Raw genomic sequence first — 21,256 nt, 5'->3', positions numbered from 1 at the left:
AGTTTGCAGCTCTAAATAGGCAGCGATTGAGGCCTTTGTTCTGCGCTTTCTTTTGACAAACTCTGACAGTTCAATTGTAAGTTTTCCTGTCAGATGTTAGTGCTGCAAATTCAAACAAGCTTATATCCCAGAGAGTATTTTGCTTTCCTGTTCTGAGAACAGCAGAAATCTCACTCTAGTAAAGGAAAATAAGAACATTCTCCATTCCCACTGTGCCTTACCCATCAGTACTTTGACACACTGATAGTTATGCAGAACCTTGTCACTCTGTTTTGTGGCAAACAACACAACTCTTCACTGTGTAGTCTGTCTCACGAAAATACCCCACTGACTTGTTTGCTTTTCGTGCTTGCTTGTGACCTCAGTTGCCATGCTAAATAAGTGCCCAGTGTCTTACAGGCATACGGATTCCCTAAGTAAAATCTAGTGAATATATTGTTGTTCTTTTGCAGAAGGAAAGTTATGTCTCCTTTGGTTACCTTCAGAAGGTCTCTTAACACTGATAATACTGTTTAACTGTGGCATACTTTGCATGTCTCAAGAGTCTTCTCTAAATCCTTTCACAGTGTGAAGAGTCAAGTTGTTTTCTGTAATGAATATGAATTGGTGGTATTCTCTTAGAATGCTTTGATAGCAAAATCAGTTAGTATTTCCTGTCAGTGTATGTATAATGGACTCCTCTCTGGCCTTTAAATCTGTCAGAGAAGTAGACATGGATCCAGGTGCAGTTTTCACACATCCTGTAAAGGGATTTTATAATCTACAATAGGAGGGAATATGGCTCTTGTAGTCCTGGAGCACCTCCCATAATCTGCCTCTTGGGATACAGTCATGCAGTTTTTCAAACTACAAGAAGCACATTGCTTTCTTTTTGTGTTTAAGTAGCCAGTGCAAAGTTCAGTTCAGTTCTATGGTTTCAACAAAAACTTCTCTATTGCACTGGAACGGTGTCATACAGCACAGTTTGTGTTTCCAGCTCCACGGTTTCTTCAGCATAGCTGCCGAAAGCATGAATATATTTAGAATATTGCTGAAGTATTTACATAGTTGTGAACTGGAATTTCTCCTGTCTGCTAAATTCAAGATGTCATTGTCTCCTTGTCTGGTTTCTGCGAAGATCCTCAAATCTAGAGTTGATATTATTGTGGATTTACTCTGATCCCTTACACTTTATCAGCAGTAACCCACACTTGCTACCAGTTTTCATCTCTCTTGAACAGATCTTTCAGTTCTTTAATAGGACATAATGAATTAAGTAAGTGAATTCTACAAAACCATACAATTTTGAGTCTATAAATCTCTACTATCTTTAGTTCTCCTTTTGGTTGCCCTAAGACTTTATTATCTACCATCATTTATTTATTTTTTAACTAAATTTAAACTTTTCTCTGACAGCTGTCAGCCTCTTTAGTAGACCATGTAACCATGTTACCATGATTTTATCAGTAACACTTGTGAAACCCTTAAATAGGTTCTTATTATGAAGAGTTAACAGTATCGTATACAGTGTGGGAAAGAGGTATAGAAAATATAGAATATGGAGTGATGAATGAGCCATGTTCTTATAACCAGTTTCGGAGAGCAAATTGTTTCTAAATGTATATGGTTTTGCTTCTTTAGGACATTGAGCTACGAGTAAAATGGCCAAATGATATTTATTACAGTGATCTTATGAAGCTTGGTGGAGTTCTGGTAACCTCTACACTTATTGAAACAACATTTCATATACTTATTGGTAAGTGTCTATTTTTAAGCTTTTCTACACTTTTTTTTTTTTTTTTAACTAAAGAAGTTTGCTGTTAATGTCTTTATGAGTTCAAATGACAAGGACAAGAAGAAATAATGACAGCGGGCGTAAGGAAATAAAGCACAGTATTAAAACAAAAGAAAGCACATAAAGTAAATGTTTTCATTCTTCTTAAGAATTCCATATGCTTGACAAGGAAAACATAAATGCAAGCATCTGGGCTGGTGCAATGGGGTTCAAAGAAAGAGCATTACAAGAGAGAGGGAAAATGTCCTTGATCTATTGCAAAACCGGTAGAATATACAGAAAAATGTATGATTTTTTGGTTTTCATTTTTTTTCAACATGACAAATAGGTAAATAACATGCCATTTAAATTAGGAGAGAAAGAGCTATGTACTCACAGTAATGTTTCTGTTTCTCCTTTTGTCCTTTTAAATTTATTTGTAAGTTGCTTCTGTTGATATCTTTTCAGAAATTGGCATATTGCCAGTGAAGCAGCAGTGTAGCAATTATTTGATTAAATACTCTCTTTGTTTAGTTCTCTGAAAACATAAAATTTGCGAAGTGGTTAGGAAGGCTGGGAGGGGCAGGGTAGGGAATGACAGACTGTTTGTTCATTTTGAAGATGAACAGTCTATCTGGAAGTCTAGTAGCTAATAGCCTTCCAGATAGGTAGCAAGGCCAGTCCCCAAAAGACTGTATGTGTATTTTTCAGCAGGTGCCAGTGCTTTAACAGGGAAAGGCGTCAAAGACAAAGTATCTCCACCACCTTCTTCTGTGAAGCTAGCCCAACCATTATATTTTCTGTTTAATTGTTATATCCTCATTTTGGAGATGGTCTACGTTTACAGAATGGAAGTTAAACTGAGATGCTTAGAGTCTCTCTGTGCCCCATCAACCAGATTACTTAGCACTCATAAGGAAAATCCCATGAGGGTAATGATCAGAATCACAGGTCACATATATAGCTTCACTGCTCTGAGAAATACCTTAGAAGAAAGGTTGGCAAGAGACAAACCTGCCTTCTCACCTGTACTGTGTGCTTGAGGCCTCACAGATGGCATAGTTCATGTTCATACTTGTATGAAAAAGGAAGAGTAAAAGAACACATTTAAAACATAATTAAAAAAAAAAAAAGTACTTAATTGTTGCAGGACTTTTGGAAGAGGAGTTCTGCAGAATATACTTCTTTGATGTAAGGGACAGATTCAGAACAGACATAGGTAGCCAAATATAAATGGACCGAAAGGGACAGCCAGTGTGCCTGACCTGCAAAAGCTCTGTCTACCTCTGTGTGGAGCTAAGGGATACCTGCCCAGAGTAGGGGAGAACAGTGCACAGATGCTCAAGCCAGTACTAGCCCTAGAATTGGAAGACATGATAGTCACATCAACATGCTGCAAGGTCAGTGTTAAATTATTATTATTTACTCTTCTCACATAGGCAAGAAAAGATGCCCTAAGAGTCCTGAGAACCTCGTATTTTTCAGATTAGCTGTCTACATTTTTGCCACCATGCTTATTCCCAGATGCTACTGCCTCATCTGAGCTCATCATCTCAGTATGTTTCTCATGTCCATTTTAGTTTTAGGAAACTAGTGATCTCCATAAATACGCACCTGAGTGCCTTTAGCCTGCAGATGGACTCAAAGGCTGCATTTTGCACCCTGACAGTACATAAGAGAGCATAATGAGCACTGTCATTCTTTCTTCACTTGTACTATATTTGAGTTTAAACAGCTGAGTAGTGATCTGCTGGCATGGCATATTATTTTTTCCAGTTCTTTTTCCTTTGTATCATCCTGATAACACATCTTTCCTCATTTCAATGAGATTGATATCCTGGCATTGATATTACTGTGGCTTTCCTCTACGCATTCTCTGATTAGATAGAAGTCAAAAACTCCTTTTCACTGAAGAGATTCTTCTCTTCATGGTTAATACCAATTAATTCCATATATGAACAGTCTCATTAATAGCAAATTTACAAAACAACACATCTGAGCCTTCCTACAGATGGAGGTGCATCATGTCTAAACCTGATTGACAGGACCGGTGTTTTATCCCAAATGTCTGAGGAAAGAAAAATCCAAATTATTAGGAGAAAAAATAAACAGGTAATACAATATATTTCTTTACATCCCTTGAAGCCTGTTTCAGCAGGCTGCAAAAAAGGCCCCAGGAGGCATATTTAAATAAGAAAGGCATTCTGCCAACCTTATTCTAGCTGGAGAAATCTCAGTGAGAGACTTGAGGCTTCTAAAGGATATGCTGTGGTAAAATAGATTAAGCAAACTGGAGTCTTACCCAGCAAACTTAAATCTTCTGGGCTTTTCACAGCAAGCCAAACAAGTCTAATCAACTGAGTAACAAAGCTTAATTTTCAGAAAATGAAATCAGCTAAATGTAGCAAACAGAAAGTACTCTTAATTAAATTTTAAACTGAGAGATAAAACTGCATGTCAGAGTATGATCAGGGATTTGCTCTCAATTAGCTAATTACCTGTCTACTTAGTAAAAGAATTTCTCACTTTGATGTTGAACCAATATACAAGTTGCCACTTCACATCTTCCTACATCCATGATAGGGTGGTGTTTTGTTGAAAGGACCGTACTGGATTTGCTTCTACAATTTTGAAGAGGCACTTTAAGGTCAAGAAACAAATCTGGACTGTAATTTGTAATTATGCAAATAGAAAGATTTAGAGGTATAAGAGACTGAAGAAATACTGGAAAAAAAATCCTCAGAGATAATAATATATCAACTAGTTGAAGTACAAACTTTTTATTAGAGACAAAATAGTCATATTTAAAAATCCTGTCCTGTTCTTTTGGTTTGTCTTCTTCAGGCTTTGGATTTAATGTGAACAACAGCAACCCCACCATATGCATCAATGACCTCATCACAAAATTTAATAAGGAAGAGGGGACAAAACTGAAGCCTTTAACTGCAGACTGCCTTATTGCAAGAACTGTAACTGTGCTAGAGAGGCTTATAGATATTTTTCAGGAGAAAGGGCCCAACGGAGTTCTTCCCCGTTACTACAAGTACTGGATACACAGGTAAGCATAATGTTCTTCTCTTTTAAGAAAGTTTGAGATAACTCATGGATGTTTTATCTTCCATTTTCAGTGTTCTACCAGGTTGCCTTTAAAACTGGTGACTTAACTGAAATATATGTTCCTAAATAGGACGTAATTCTTTGGTGAGAATGAAAATAACACATAGTAAAATCAATGAACTAGCACAGGTTAAAGAGTGTTTCTAAGTATTTTACAAAGCTGCTGTAATCATCTTTTACCAAAAGGAAGGAAAAAAAAAAAAAAAAAGAGGTGATGGGGGTTTTAACTGTTAATTCCACTGAAAGAAAGTAAAGCAGGAAATAGAAAATATTGCTGAAAAACATTCTCTGTTAAGAACCCATAAAGTGAGAATATTCTACCAGGTAGTAGTCCTCTGTTATTTTTTTATTGTTTCTGCAATCAATTAATTCATAACTGTCTGTTTTTCTTTAACGACAGTGGTAAGCAAGTCCATCTCTACAATGAGGAGGGCCCAATCGCATGGATAGTTGGGATAGATGATTATGGATTCCTTCAAGTTCATGAAGAAGGCAAAGGTGTAGAGTCTGTGCATCCAGACGGCAACTCTTTTGACATGCTGAGAAACCTCATAATCCCAAAGCATTAACAGTCCTCAGAGCTCACAATGCAAATAAGGCTCTTTACTGTTCAACACCAAGCCCCTAAGCTTGCTTAAAGGTGGGAGGGTGGTTGATGGCGTGGCTGTTTTTTTGTTTTTCTTCCAATTTCTGATGTCTTTGTTCTCTGAGATGGATAACTTCAACAGTTTAAGAAGAAGTATCTTTTTGCTAAAGTCCTCTATTCTTATGTATTAACTTAAAAACGCATCTAAGTTGCCATTCTTTGTAAGTACCTTTTCTTTAAAAGGACCCTGATTTCAAAGGAATACTTTATAATGAACAGAACTTCTTTGATTACACACTGTATTTGGTTAAATCTTTTGTTTTAAGAAGGGGTGTTTTGATTGTGCTTAGTGCAATACTGTACAAGATTTACATATTTACCATATTTTTACTAACTAGATTCAGGGTTTTTTGTTGTCTGCAGTGGAATCATCTAGAAGAGCTCATCATATATTTCTGAATTAGTGGGCTTGCCACTGTGCTTAGCTTCAGGTCTAAGTAGAACCTTGCTGACTTGGTTCTTCTCCATATGGACCTATACAACAGTTTACATACTGTGCTTTGGTCTCAGGTCTGCAACTCTGTCATGGCTGCCTTGAGTTTTTGGAGAGTTTTCCATCAGCTCGTAAGAACTGTGGTTGTTTATACCAATGTATTTTTGCTTTTCCTACTCAGTTGGATCTAAGCAAATCATCTCATATCTCCTTTAAATTACAGTCTTCTGAGAGGTTTTAGCCCTATAAGAATAGACCACTGGAGGTCATGACAGGTGTAACACCTAGTTGAAAAGCTCTTATCTGGGTTATTGTAGGATTCCATTCCAGAGGATGGAAGTCTAAACAGTTTAGAGTTTAATTCTAATTCTAATGTTGTAGTAAAGAAGTTAAGAGAATAAGTAAGAGAAAATGCCCCACTCTTTAAGATCCCTGCCATAAACAATTACTACAGTGAAAACAAGAAAACACTCAGTTATCTGTGTCCAAACTCTCTTCCATGGTTTCTGGTTTCACCTCTCCTTTCCCAAAGTAGGGCATCTGTTTTTGCTGCTAACCACTGAGAACAAGAGGTTTAACATCTGCTGACCTGGAAATTACTTGCTTTTGGGGCTGGCTGCAGAGCATTAGTGTGGTCATGTTTGGAAAACATTGTAAGGTAGACGTGTGGGAGCTTCTGTTGGATAGGCAGATTGTTGGGTTTTTCTCCTGTGCAAGATGAATTTGCACCAGGAGGCTGGCCACCAGAGCACTTCAAATGGTTCTCTACAAACGAAAAGTTTATCATAGGTGTGATGTGGCCAGCTTCATTTCCTCAAGTAGGCAGCACTGCTTATTATGTTACCTTGTCCCTACTAAAGGTGGATCAGCCAAATTGGTTTCCACAAAGCACTTCTGTCTACTAGCCAGAAATGTTTTTTTTTAGGTTAAAGTTCACCTCATAAACAATCTGAACATGTTAGTAGATTGTTTCAGTTACAAAGCCAAGAAGTCTTAAAGCAAGGAAGCTAGTCTGTAATGGTAATTTAGAGTAATCCTCACATATTAGGTTTTAGGTGGTTTGGCAGCAAGTGCTAAAAATTAAGTTGTCCCTCTTACATTCAGGACTTTTTGCTCCATATCACAGTATACTAGTGTGTGTGCCTGGTTGTCTGTCCCCTGCTGTTTTGTTTTCCCTTGTGATCTGCATCATATGAGACTGCACACCAATATTTCATAGAACTGTACAGTGGAGTGTAGACAGCTGTTAATTGGCTTAGTTAAAATGATACACACGAACACCGATTTTTACATTTTCCCACCAGATGCTTCAAAACTGCTTTGGGCTGTTAATTTTTGGCAGCTACCTTTATTTCAGAATCAAATATTGATGTATATTATAATTGAATTAAATTTGAGTCTGAGTTAATAAAGTTTAAATAAAAAAGAGCCCATTTATATATACATATATGTAGTGTGTTTGTGTGTGTGCATGTGTATATGTATACATCTTTGTGCATCTTCACTTCTTTTTTACCTTTTCCTTCAAGTAGCTCATAAGCATTGCATGCTGCTGCTGGTCAGTTGTGGAAAGCAAAATTTCTGGTACTGTTTTTTTCAACCACAGAGTTTTACAAAACTTTAGATCTGTATCTCAATATGAAATTTGTAGCTAAAACACTATCTCTGTTTTGGTACAGTAGACTGTGCCAACAGGAAACATCATTGATATCACTCATATTCCAGATACACTGATGAGTGCCTGTAGAGATTCCTTTTAATGATCAGGCTGGGCATCGGGTTTTGACTTGAATTGCTTCCTTAAAACATGCTCTCCCCACGCTAGGGACAAGTACTATATAAGAATGATGGGGAAAAATGATAAAACATGTTCATGTTGGAAGAACATGATGGAGTACCTGCAAAATTTCACTTCACTAAGCTATCACAGTGAGCAGAAGACAGATGTATTTTTTAATGGTAAAAGAAACGCTGCAATATTTCATGGTTGCTATCATTCCATTTTGGATTTCTTCAAAGTCTTTTTTAATGAAAAGCGTGTTTTATTCTTGCTTTGAATTATAAGATTATTCAGAAAAGGTTTGCATTGAAACTTAGCATTGAACTTTCTTTCTATAAATAAGAACTAATGGATTTGTTAGAACTAGTGGATTTGTTAGAGCATAGGTAGATGGTGTGGGAATACCACTTTGCCTCAACTTTTTAGTGGCCTCTTCCTGTGTGTGTAAAACTACCTTCTGTCTTGTGGAAACAGCCTTGAGTTGGATAAAGCATTTGTTACAGACTTGACCTTTCCTTCAGAAGAACCAAAGAACTTCACAAAGAAAATTCATGTTACATACAGAACAGCGGAATCAGGTCATTCTGGCTAGCAGCTGTTATTGTCAAGAAAGCCAGTCAACCTTCCTATACTGCACTTATCTTAAGGTATTTGGGGAGCACAGCCAGTAATCTTGTTCTTTTTACGGCAAACTTGGCACACCCAGAAAACCACAACATTTTTGCATGGAAATCATTTTTATTATTGTTCTTTACATAAGACAGACAAATGTGGTGTAGTATGGTCTCTGAACATAGGTATGGAGAGAATCAGACATCTCCAGATCCAGAAGTAATGCACTGAAAATGTTTAATTTTATTAAATGTCTAGATTAGTAAATCACTTATTTCATTGTGAGGCTGATGTCATATCTTAAACTATTTTCTCGATGAAGTGCTTTCAAAAACATTTATTATGGTGTCCATATTTCTGTGACTTCATTTTTTTCTCTTAGACTGTTACAACGTTTCTTGAATTACACATTGTGAAAATATCTATAGAGATTGTTTATTGATAAGAAAACTTTTGCAGAGCAAGCAGAGTGTATCGGCATGTCTGTGTTCAGAAAGAGTAAGCAGGTTGTGTCCAGACAGAACCAATGCTGTTTCCAAAGATTTGAAAAAGTAATAATGTACTTAACATTTAAGAGTTCAAGCAGTACATCTCACTTCTATTAAAATGTTTTAAAAGACTTCAGAGAGTTGTTAAAATCTATCCAGCAAATATAATATACTTCAAGGGCTATTATCTAGAAATAATATTAAAGTATTTAATTCTTTATGCTGCTGTTTAATTGTGCAACTGTTGGGGGGTTTAAATTATTTTTTGCTTTTTCAGATCCAGCTACAAGACCTCAGCAGTCTAAAAAATTACTCTCTGCAACTACTTTGTAATATGCAATAGCTACATCAAATTTTTCTGAAGTACAGCTTAGTAGGTGTCGTGAAAAAGATTTGCGCTGCTAACAGTTGATTCATTCCTGGGGGAAGCTGGCTTGATAAAAGCATTTGCATGCATAAGTTATGGTAGTGATGCACAGCAATGATCAGACACCAAAGAAATTAAATCTGGACTGAAGTAAGAACAGAGGTCAAAAAATGGTGGCATGCAGCAGAGTATCATCATGTAGCAAACAACTGAGAAAAAAGAACTGCAGGGAGAAATTATAAACTGATGCTGTATTTGAATATCTTGCATTAGGGTGTTTCATTAGTGATTCTGTGTTATTTTCCATTCTCCAAGACTCTCCCTTTAAAATGCGATGTGGCTTAAACAGAATACATAATTCCTTGTATTTTATGATGCACTGTCAAATATAGTGTCATAATTGAAATAAATTTTCAAATATACAGTGTTATTCTTTGTGAAACCTTGTGTTTTGTAGTAAAAAAAAATCAAACTCATTTTTCCTTTGGCTACAGGACTTTATTATCATTTTAACAGTTCTGTTTTACATAATAAATAAGCAAAAATGCTTTACATTTTTAGGGAATACATATATAATTCTGAGCATTAATAGGTTGTTTGTTTTGCGTGCTTTTTCACCTACATTTGCCAAATAGCTCATATCTGCATCATATAAAAAAAAAAAAAAGGCAAAATCTAATGTTCAGGAAAAAATGAAATTATTTTTTTTCTGTGTCGCTTTTGAAGTATGACTGAAACATTGAAAAAATGCTTGGTGTGGTGTTTTGTGATTTCTAGAGAAATGCTAATATCTGGCAGGTATCCCATTCATAAAGAGAGCATTTCCACTTTATCTCAGTGATCTGTTAGCAGATTTTACACCTATAGTCCACTGTGCTTAATTTCATTAAATTATTTAAATGCCCTTTTGAAATTACATGGTTGTAACCTGGAGAGAAGTCTGTTCCCTTACCACCTTATTTACATTGCACTGTTTCTATTAAAAGGATAAAAACTTTGGAGACATCAATATGGGATTAACACTTCCAACTTTATATTTTGGTAAATCATTACCCCTCTCACTCTCTTCCTCTCTTTCATTCTGCATAGACTTTACTTGCTAGGCCTGACCTCTCCCAAGATTTTAAATCCCATCAAATTGCATGATAAAGTTATCTATGATAAAGATATCTATACTGGCTCGAATAAGTATGATGGAGAGAACTTAGGTTATTTTTCATAACATAATGCAATTCACACTCCACTTACATGACATAATTTTTTCCAATTATTAAAAACATTGCCACTGTCAATGGCTGTACCACATTCTACAGTAATAGCATACTATAAACATCTGTAGTTTAACTGACTAAAAGTCAATGTCTGAACTCTTATTTTTCTCTCAGTATAATGTACTCACATTCCAGATGTGAATATGCAATTGCAGTTTCTATTTTGGAATGGCAGGAAAAATGTTTCACACATTTGCTTTTATAATCACAGATCTTTTCTAAAACCTACTCTGTATTATCATATGTGAATGCATAATTGATTCATTATTTCCTAGCGGGGAAATATCGTGTATTTGAATGTCATATACTGCAAAACATCTGTGGGAGGGTGATGGAACACCTCTTCTACTCAGGCTTGTTGAATAAAGCCTGGAAGTGTGAATAACAAGCTAGACGCTGGAAAAATATTTTGTGGTATTTAACTGAAAAATATTAATGGTGTTTTTTAACCAAAGCCTAATTTGTACGTTCCTGAAAACATGTTTTTATTATGAGAATTACTTATAAGAACAGAAAAATACACCAGATTGACTTCATGTGCAGCAATGCACTAATGAGGTATGTATGGAGAGACACGTAGTATGAAAGAGTTGTGCATCAGGTTTCTTTTTAATGATGCAAACAATGTCAGTTACTCCTTAATAAGGTATGGTTTTAATTTAAGAAAATTAACATACAAGTCATAGCATAATTGTATCTTCTAAGAAGTTGGGTGCGTTTGTGAGTAACACTGGCTGGGAAAGCTATTAAGTAAAGCCACTATAAAACCAGCTTGAGTCTCATCAATTAATGAAATCAGAATGATAATAATACTCACAACATTTCTGGAGAAATGCCTTCTCTAGCTTTAGAAAAATCAAGGAGTACAATTAAAGTGAATATGTTGGTTTGGTTTTGCTATTTTTTTATTCTTGCTACAAAGTCTCTATTCTTGTAGTGACTGATTAGATATTTTTGCTTATATTTGTCATTAAAAGTATCTTTTTTTAGCAAATTAAGTCAGGCAGCTGTGGATTTGCAAAATGAATACTGATTTAGCTTTGTAATAAAGCTTTCTGTGTTAAACTTTTAATTGAAAGCAATACAAATACTGAAGATTATTTTCAAACACATTAACAGTATTATTGTTTACTCATAGCAATAAATATCCATACGTGCAAGGAGGTGACTGAATATTATTGCTGTACATACAAGATGGAGAATGTGTACTTTAAAAAAGTGTGTATTTCATTACATTTTTATCTGACAAGGTGCAATCCATGAGCAAGTATTTTTCCATATTGCACAAGCCAGGTAAGCATTTTCTTTAGCAAAGGTCTCTTTGGAGAGAGTCTGATAAGAGAAAAAAAGTTTCTAAAATGTAAACTAGCTTTGAATGGGGCTAAGAAATGTAGCTAAACATGGTGGACTCAGATCTACAAAAACCTTTATTATTATATACACCTATTATGTATGGAGCCATATGCTGTTTTATCAAAAGCACGTGAATGTTTCAGAAGTGGGTGAAAGACAAACTGGACCAACTTGTCAGGAAAACACACACAGATTCGTATGTTTCCTTATTTCTTGGTTTGCAAACTTTACAAAGAAGTAAAAACAAGGGGGGGGGGGGGGGGGGAGGAGGGGGAGGTCTGTTCCTAATAGGCTGGGCAGAATTTAAGTATATGCTCTATGCTTTTTGCTTTCTAGTTTATTGACACAACTCGAGATATTTGTGAAGGGTTCACTTCAAAGCAATGATGAACCTGGCTTTCCTTCAAGTGCAATCTTGTTTCTTGTGGTTGTGCAATGACTTCTGACTTTCCTTATTCAGATTGTCCACTGACATAATTTGTGAAGTGCATGAATCAGGCAAATATTAATCTTACCTTTGTGTTGACAATGAGATTTATGCTTAAGGAAGCGCAGTGTGTTAAAAAACGAACTTTTCAAACTTCAGAAGGTTACTAGTAAGTTTAACATAAAGCGTAAATGTTCATTATTCCCTTTACTATAAATAAAACATTTTCTGGTGCTATTATTTAAATGTATTTTTGATTAGCTGGTTTGAAAAACTACACAGCGTTCTCCCAGAATATTCAGTGGAATACAGTTTTTAGAAGTTTCTTTTTCTTATTACATTTTTATGGGGAATAATCTTTAGTTCCTACTATGTGATTTGTCCCAATTTGCCATGACAAGACCTGTAACCCTTTAATATGTATATTTTTATGTATTAATTTGTCATGATATCATTCCTTGTTAAGTTAAATGGTGGCAGTAACAATCTCTGAATACTTATCTATCTTAAATAAATCAAATTCAGATTTGATTTATTTTAAAAACTTTTGGATAATTAATAAATAAGCATGTTCCAAACTGAGTTCTGTTTGGTTTTTACAACTGTATTATGGATACTAAAAATCACCACTCTTTAAACAAAGTTCATTCGTCATGATTTTTAACATACGGGTGGAGAGTTGATGTAAGGTTTCACACAGTTTGTCAAAAATACCTAAACTAGAGTGTACAGTTTATGATAATGATTTAAAAAAAAAAAAAATCTTGAACGTACTTTGAGAAGGAGGGGATAAGGGAAAAAATGTTCTTCATATAAATCTCTGCATATAACACCTATCATTTCATTTTGTTGCACACTATAAAATAACAAAAATAAGATCTGTAACAAGTCTTCTCACTGGCACCAGAGCTTAATCTTTGACAACGAAGCACTGAAGCTAGATGTGTTCTTTTTTCCCGACCTTAAAGGTGCTGTTACACATGGCTTGCCAGGAACACACAAGTCTGTCCCTCATTGACCTTCAGCTATGCTCAGTAAATGTAACCATGTTTTCTCATGCTTTTTGGAAATCATTACAGTTTGGCTTCTCGATTACACGTAAATACTTTTCTACTACTGTCACCTTCCATTGGCTATTATTACAGAAGTTCCAATATAATGTGGTAGTGCAGTTTCCTTGTGGGTTTCTGGAGAAGAAGCTGATGAGGGGCTTTGGTTTTTGTAAATAAATGTATTTACTTCCTCAGAATTGTATCCATAATTTTCTCCTACATGTCCTGTTGCTGTACATGATGAAGTTTGAAACGTGCCATGTTTAGCTAAAACATGGTGATAATTTAGAAGCACAAATGGAACTTGTCCAGAGGGTCTTACATCCATCACACACTCACTTTCAGAGTCATGATCGAGCTTTACACTCATTCTCTCATCACTGTCCACTTCATCTAGATTCGTAGCATGGTGACTAATATGCCCATATTTGGGTTCTTTCATACAAATCCGTCTTGTTTGTTCATATACGGAGGGCACTGGTAGGAGATGACTTAATTGTCCTATAGCTTTAGGCTGGAAACATTCTGATTTTGGCAGCAAGGAATTAGCTATTGAGTTTGAAAAAGAACTTTCATTAATGCTCATTTTTTCTTGTAGGTCTCTGTTAAAGCCTAACTTGTTTTCTTCTTTAATAAGATGGTGAGGTGGCTGAATCCTGTTCTCTATTTTGTTGGGTTTCATGATGCCGGAATCATAAATCTCTTCTTTATATCTGCTGCCTGGCACGGGTGCTGTGCAACTTGTAAAGTTGTCAGAGAGAGCATCTTGGTTGTATCTTCTGTTTGATATGGGCACTTGCAGGAAAGAGAAAACATGTTAATTACTGGAGACGAGCTCATATAATAGTTACACTCTGACAATTTTTATGACTGAACTGTAATACCCATTTGTTTTGGGATGGATCCAAGTCCCACTGAAGACATCAGAGACACTCCCGTTTGCCTCAGTAGCTTTGGATAAGCTTCTCTAAGACAGTACTGAAAAGTCAAAAATCATTCAGAAAGGTGTTGAGCAATTCTAAAAATGTTTTTCGTGCTACTATGTGAAATGCCCATTTGTTTATTTGACTGTATGATCATAAATCACTGTCATTGTTAACACAGTCAAATCAGGAAACTAAAACTAAGAACTAAATATTAGGAAAAGTGACTTGCTCGGACTTAATAAGCTCTTTTCAGAACTCAACAAATGATTTATCAAAGGAAGTCTAACATTTACTAAATGTCAGTGATTACAGTAAAATAGAATTTATTTTTCCTGTCACTGTTTAAGTATACTAGACACTTGCCCTTGTAATGAAAGGGGAAGTGTATAGTATTAGATACTGACTTCCATCACGTTGGAGACTTTTTTTTTTTCTGGATATTAAAAATGTCTATTGAGAGCAACAGAAATGCAGCTTAAGTAATGCTGGATCTCTGCCTTTGAGATACTTTTATATGGTGAAACTGTACATATACTATAAATGTGATTTACAGTATACACTGAAAATATATTCAATAATAATATAAATATATAAGTACATTCAAATATAGGAGTACTGAACTGGGTGTGCACTGAAAATCAGGAGCTAAATCTTAAATTTTCAAGAGATTTGGAACCTAGGATTTCTATTCAGGCTTCTCTAAAATAAATTGAGAATCTTTTCCCTGAAGCTTTTGTATGGTGGCTAAACTCATTTAATAATTTGAATTGTTTTTAGCATTTTCTGCTTGTTTTACACAACTTTTCCTTTAGTAGAGTCTTATCTATCAACAAATGATAAGAGAAAGAAAAAACACTGTCTCACTCCCATACAATATGGCTAAAATTATGTGAGTACTATTTTTTTGTGCTGAGTATCTTGTATTAACAGTTTGACAGTTATACTACTCCTACAAGGCATATTTGAAAGTTTTATGCTAAAGGTTAAATGAGGCACTTACCATATTTCTCAAATTAAGCCTAAGCTCCATTTTGTGTCATGGTTACTGAAAGTCCTGAACCCCTAAATGCCTTTTGTAAAAGGGGCTTTCTGTTTTTCTAAAAATTTTATTCAACATCTTAAAAGTTTTGGAGTTCCCATGTAGTAGTTGCTGACATAACTGCACCCGCTAATAATTAAATATTCCCTGTGCTATAGTAGACTGGAAAAGCCTTCATGTATAACAGAGGAAGCAGAAATAGCTCAATTGTACCTTTTTTTTTTATATGCATAGCTTCATTAATTTCAGAGGGAGTTGCACCGCATAATTAACACCAGAATTTAAACAGGAATCTGGATCCAATTTCTTCTTGATCAACCCACCATCCTCCAAGAAGCAACAACCTTTCAAGTTATTGTTTTTAATTTGTATGCAGACATTTCTGTACCAAGAAGTATATGCAGCCCTAAGTGAACTGACTTCTCGTCAGCTGTTGAAAAAGAGCCCTCTTGGATCACAAATCAAAACAGGGATTCAGCCACATGCTTGAGAATAACTTAGAAATTTTACTAGTGTAATTATACCACTATAATTTTAACTCCACTTTTGGCATTCTTACCATGAAATAAGTATCCATGCTGAGAATTGCTGAGGTAAAACTAACATGATTTAACTAAGCCAGAATACCAGTTTTGGTGTTTTTCCCAAACTTGACATTTCCACAAGAGTCATGGGTTTGTTCTCTTACTGCGTGACGGAGTACTCTTACCTTATGGCTCTGCTCTCATCTCTGAACAAAAGATTGCCCTTTTCCATTTTTAGAGCCTACATCTGTAAGAAGCCGAAGCATCAAGGGAAACAGTTGGACACAATCTTTTTATCTTCATTTGTAATCTCAAATTCTGCTGGGCTGATAGCTGCTTTCTTGGTACCAAGAAGTAATTTCCATACTTGGAGATTTACAGGATATTATCAATTTTTTTTCTATCCGGTGTCTCAAACATGGTTTTCATCTCTCTTGTTGAGGAAGAAGGTAAGCATTTGGTTAATTGCTTGCAGGCTTCCATTAAAGTTGTCAGCACTTTTGTGGAGTTAGAGCAGACAGTTAAGCAAGTCTGCAGTGCAACAGAGCACAGTAGTTTTTTGCCCACTCACATCCAGAACAGTTAGTGGAGCTGGACGAAAACCTGCTTTTGCCTTCCTTCACAGAGAAAAACCCAGGCGTGCCCTGGGAAGGATTCCTCATGGGGAGTTCTCTCGTGACCCGTTGCTCCGTGCTGCTGTGGAAGGGCAGCATCCCAGGATTGCTTCCACCCATCCAGCACACGGGCACGTGCCAGCATATCTGCCTCAGCAGGTGCGACAGGATCCCCTGCGCTCCGCAAGTTCTCCAGCCCTGAAAATGCTTTACAGTCCTTGCATTCAACGCACTTAAGTCAGTGCATTCATTTGGGATGCTTTCTGGCTCACTCCTCTGTGCTAAGAGAGGCGTATCACACATCTAAGGCTGTATATCATACCAGAGTGATAGTAGCTTTCTAGAAGGCCCTTCATACTTCCTTACACTGCCTCCATTCATAGCAGCCTACAACTGCAACAACAAGCTCCGTCCTTCAGGCATCACGTTTGTTAATTCTTGCCAAGGAGCTCTGCTTTCCCACTTGCACACTGGGTGCAGCTCAGGCTAATAGAGTGAAAATCCTGAGATTAGAGCTCCCCACCTCTGGCAGCCTGCTCAGAGTTCAGCATCCCACCATCCAAATGGCGCCAGGAAGGCTACCCTAGGAGGAACTGGTCTGTAAAACATCATGCTTATGCACGGCTGTAGTGTACCAGAGTAATCTTTTCCCCTGTTAACCTAGTGCTGCAGTGAGGAGTGTTCCCTCCTGACCTTTACATAGTGCAAAGATCAGCTGGTGCCCAGTATGGGAAAGATGGTTGCAGAAAAGATATTTCATTCACAAGCATGCCTTTTTATACCAAGAAGTTAACAGGTAGATCTGCTCCTTGTTTTCTCGTTGCCTCTATTTCAGTAAACAATGAAGGAAAGGCATCTTAGAACCAGCATAAATCAAAGAAAGACCAGTACTTTGAATAGACCGTCATGCAGAAGGTATGCAGTCCTTATCAGCAGAGTTTTGCATCCTATCTCTGGAAAACCTCATCCATTTTTTACAACACTGGGGAAGCTCTCTTCCTGCATGCTATGTCTTGCATACTTTTTCTTGGGCTTCCTGATCTGCATTAATCTCAGAAGAGTATGCTTCTGACAGTTACTACTAGTTCTGAAAAGACAAATGCCAACACTTGAATGTTTACGTGTACCCCGTGATATTTCAGTATGTTTCCTAATCCTTGGTACAAGAGGTTCTTCAGAGAAGAGGAGCAAGTACTCATCAATCCTAGTTATGCTGATGACCAGCGAGCAGAGCTGCTATTCTGTGCTCAGGTCACACACTCCTGTGTCACAAAGGTGTGACAGAGATAAACAACACAGAGATACAACTGACAATACACAAGGACAATAGCATTGTCCACGTGAATGACAAATATAGTTTTTGTAGATTAGCTTGATATCTGCCCTGTGTTCTGGCCTCAACCCTAATTGCAAATACTCTGAGGCATGAGTTGATTTTGTAATTACAAGTTTTTCCATTATTTTCCTTCCAAAAAACAATAGTAAGACAATATGGTCTTCATGACCTCTTTAGGGGATGACATTTTTTCAAGGAAGATGTCATATTACTTCACAGGTAAAACATGAGGAAGGAGGTTTTAGGGGGCCAGAAAGATGGTGGAGAGAAACCAGAGCCTTTTCATGGATTTCCTTAATATTCTTCCTGATTGCCTGAGTTTTATCATGAATTGTAGCACTAAGATTCATACAGATAATACAGACTGGCCACCAACACATAACTTATGAGAAGTGCAAATACTTTGGTACCCATGGTAGTAATGCATCTGTTCAAGTGTAGAAAGGAACATCCCTGACTAAGAAGACGGTTGTCTTCTCTGAAGAGAGTTTCTTTACTGATGAGTAGGCCAGCTGGAAAAAAAGTGGAAGAAGCTTTGAAACCAGATTCTGAGGCGGCAGCATCTGATTTGCAGGCAGTTTTATCTGCTACGTGCTTTTCCAGAGCTTTGATGGCTTGGCATGATCATCTTAAAATCTCTGATCTCTCCAAAAGAAACTATTTTCCATAGTGAAAAATGTCTCTGGCCTACGGCATTTTTGGCAGATGCCTCTATGGATGTGATGTGGAATAGCCCTAGCATCCAACCCGGTTGCCAGATGTCATATTTGGCATTGCCTTTGGACTAAAGATAATGATGCTAAGCAGATCCTCTCTGCTTTGAAGCTTACTAGCTGTCAGTTTTTCAGTGAACCACTGAAAAAAGCAGCAGTTGACAATGTAAGGAAGATCAGATGCCCCTTTCAATTCGAAGCAAAAAGTTTCTTCCAAAGGTCCAGACTTCTCTTTTGCCAGCAGTCTCAGCAAAAGCACAACAGGGCTAATTCTACCTCAAGAGGAAACAAACTTGGGAACAATTAGAGATAAATCCTCTGCTTGCAATGGCTGCTCTGTTTTTCTCTCCCTATTCTCAGCACTGTGTGTGGACTCCAGCAATGATCTCTGACCTGGCCTTAGTTTGACCATATTCTTTTTTCCTTCCTAAATAGCAGAAGTGTAAGGGATCTTGCAGAGAATTAATTGTACCAAGTCACTTTTCATCAAATGCCCAGTAGCTAAGCATCCATTAAAATACATCTCCATTCAAAAGAGAACCCACATATTCCAAACTAAGCAACAAAAGCTTAAGTACAAGTAGAATCGCAAGGAAGACCTGCTGGTAGTAGAGCTCCATTTTCCTGGTCACAAGGAAATGGTGAAGGTATGCGTGCATGATGAAACAGAAAAAAACCAGCAGTTGCTTGCGGCACTTTGTTGATTTTTTTTTCCCCCTAAACAGATTCAGTAGAGTTCCTGTGTAATTCTTCTGGGAGCTATCTGCCCACATCTACCAACTGATGGTAAATTGCTTGTCTGATGCTGTGCTCACCAGGCTTTTCTGGCAAATTTTATAGCCATGGTCAGTTTTACAAACTGTTCTCTGAATAGGCTGCTCTTTCCACATCCATTCTCAGTGTATCTGATGGCAACCTCTGAGTAGGCAGAGGTGGGTCTACTTTCTCAATCAGTCTCACAGCATCCATTAGTCTGGAAGCAGAGAATAAAAGCTGGGCTGACATCTGTACACACAGGATAGCTTTGTTCCTGCAGACTTACTGGTGGTGGTTTACTTTTATCCTTATACTTCTCAAAAGATATAACTTCTTTCTCACCCACAAAGACACAGCATCTTTAGAAGGGACAAAACCATTCCTAAAACATCTCATAGAATCACAAAATAACCCAAGTTGGAAGAGACCCACAAAGGTCACTGAGTTCACCTCCTGGCTCTGCACAGGACCACCCATGTGTCAGACCATGTGTCTGAGAGCATTGTCCAAGTGTTTCTTGAACTCCAACAAACTTGGTGCTCTGACCACTTCCTATCTCTTCTGGTTTAAAGCTACCCCTTTTGACATCCAGCCCACAACAGCAGCAAAAGGAAGCCAGCACATTAGAGGAGCTCAGGGAAAAAATAAAAAATAAAAAAAAATAAAATTTAACCTGTGCTAGGCTGTAAGAAAAGCTTCAGTTTTACTTATTTTCAACCTAAATACAGGACAATAAAGTAAAATATGACAGTCAGCTAGGTGACTTCAAATGATCCCATGAAGGACAGAACCCTGGGCCAAAGTTATTCTGTGGTAGACACATTCACTCTCTGATACCATCTCCTCTCTCTTGTAGTATATTCATATTTTAACATGTGCAGATGTTCCCTTCAGATCTAGAATATTTAATGTTATGTCCCTATGTGAAAAAAAAAAATGCTCGTTTCTGGTATACAGAGAATTTTGAGCCTATCTTTTCTATTTTTTTTTCTTACTAATATTTTTTATTTATTTTTCATTACTGCTACCTCCATCACATCCATAATGAAGTTACAAGAAAGGAATGTTTCCATCCAACTTTATAACAGTATGTCAAACAGCCCCCATTGGTGATTTTTAAATTATCAAAATGGTGTACGCAGATCAATGTAATGTATATGAGATCTAAGCATTAGAGTGTATCTTTAGCTTGTTTACATTATTTACAGCTTTGAGAGGTTATTTCTTATAGGCTGCCACCTCAGAGAAATCAATGTCTTCAGTGCTCCCTTCAAAGTATTTGAGCTAACCGCCTGCATAGAGAGGTGACACAATTGATCGGGGGGAGCACTGAAGGCATTTCAAATGAAGCAGGAAGACAGAGCATTTCATTTTGTCATGCCGTGTAGTAACTGTAAGGTACTGACACTCAGAATGACTTCATATTCAGAAAGGACAACCTGCAATTTTTGTGGAAACAGATCATGTTTATTTTAATTTCTGTACGTGAACTGAAGTGCATTTGTTTCTTTCTGACTTCAGTGATGACTTACCTCAGTAATTCCACTACACAGCTCTGACAGTGCAAAGCATTAAGGCCAGTATTGAAGGAGGTGGTATGCCCTGTTCTAAAAGTGATTCTGGTGAATACATTTTTGCAACTGATGTTTGGTAATAGAATCATAGAATCACAGACTGGTTTGGGTTGGAAGGGACCTTAAAGACCACCCAGTTCCAACCCCCCTGCCATGGGCAGGGACACCTCCCACCAGACCAAGCTGCCCAAAGCCTCATCCGGCCTGAACTTGAACACTTCCAGGGATGGGGCAACCACAGCTTCTTTGGACAGCCTGGTCCAGTGCCTCAACAGTGAAGAATTTCTTCCTAATGTCTAATTTAAATCTACCCTCTTTCAATTTAAATCCATTCTTCCTTGTCCTATCACTGCACTCCCTGACAAAGAGGTCCCCCCCAGATTTCCTGTAGCTCCCTTTGGACACTGGAAGGCCTTTCTGAGGTCTTCCTTGAACCTTCTCTTCTCCAGACTGAACAATCCCAACTCCCTCAGCC

General features: G+C 37.1%; 2 protein-coding genes across 4 annotated transcripts in view; one reads left to right on the top strand and one right to left on the bottom strand.

Annotated features, from left to right (window-relative positions):
• The window catches only part of HLCS (holocarboxylase synthetase), a 125,465-nt gene extending 115,839 nt beyond the window's left edge, over window positions 1-9,626 (top strand). For both annotated transcript variants that reach the window (XM_027449127.3, XM_072026912.1), the window contains 3 exons: window positions 1,621-1,735; window positions 4,598-4,811; window positions 5,271-9,626. In XM_027449127.3, coding sequence (XP_027304928.2) covers window positions 1,621-1,735; window positions 4,598-4,811; window positions 5,271-5,439 — 498 coding nt within the window. In that variant the 3' untranslated portion in view covers window positions 5,440-9,626. The remainder of the gene's footprint in view (window positions 1-1,620; window positions 1,736-4,597; window positions 4,812-5,270) is intronic.
• Window positions 6,862-21,256, bottom strand: part of SIM2 (SIM bHLH transcription factor 2) — a 63,452-nt gene continuing 49,057 nt past the window's right edge. For both annotated transcript variants that reach the window (XM_072026916.1, XM_005012889.6), the window contains exon 12: window positions 6,862-14,094. In XM_072026916.1, coding sequence (XP_071883017.1) covers window positions 13,367-14,094 — 728 coding nt within the window. In that variant the 3' untranslated portion in view covers window positions 6,862-13,366. The remainder of the gene's footprint in view (window positions 14,095-21,256) is intronic.

The sequence above is a fragment of the Anas platyrhynchos genome, chromosome 1 (assembly GCF_047663525.1).
Source record: "Anas platyrhynchos isolate ZD024472 breed Pekin duck chromosome 1, IASCAAS_PekinDuck_T2T, whole genome shotgun sequence".
Classification (NCBI taxonomy): Eukaryota; Metazoa; Chordata; class Aves; order Anseriformes; family Anatidae; genus Anas; species Anas platyrhynchos.
The sequence above is the reverse complement of the archived record's forward strand: the minus strand, read 5'-3'. Positions and strand labels throughout refer to the sequence as shown.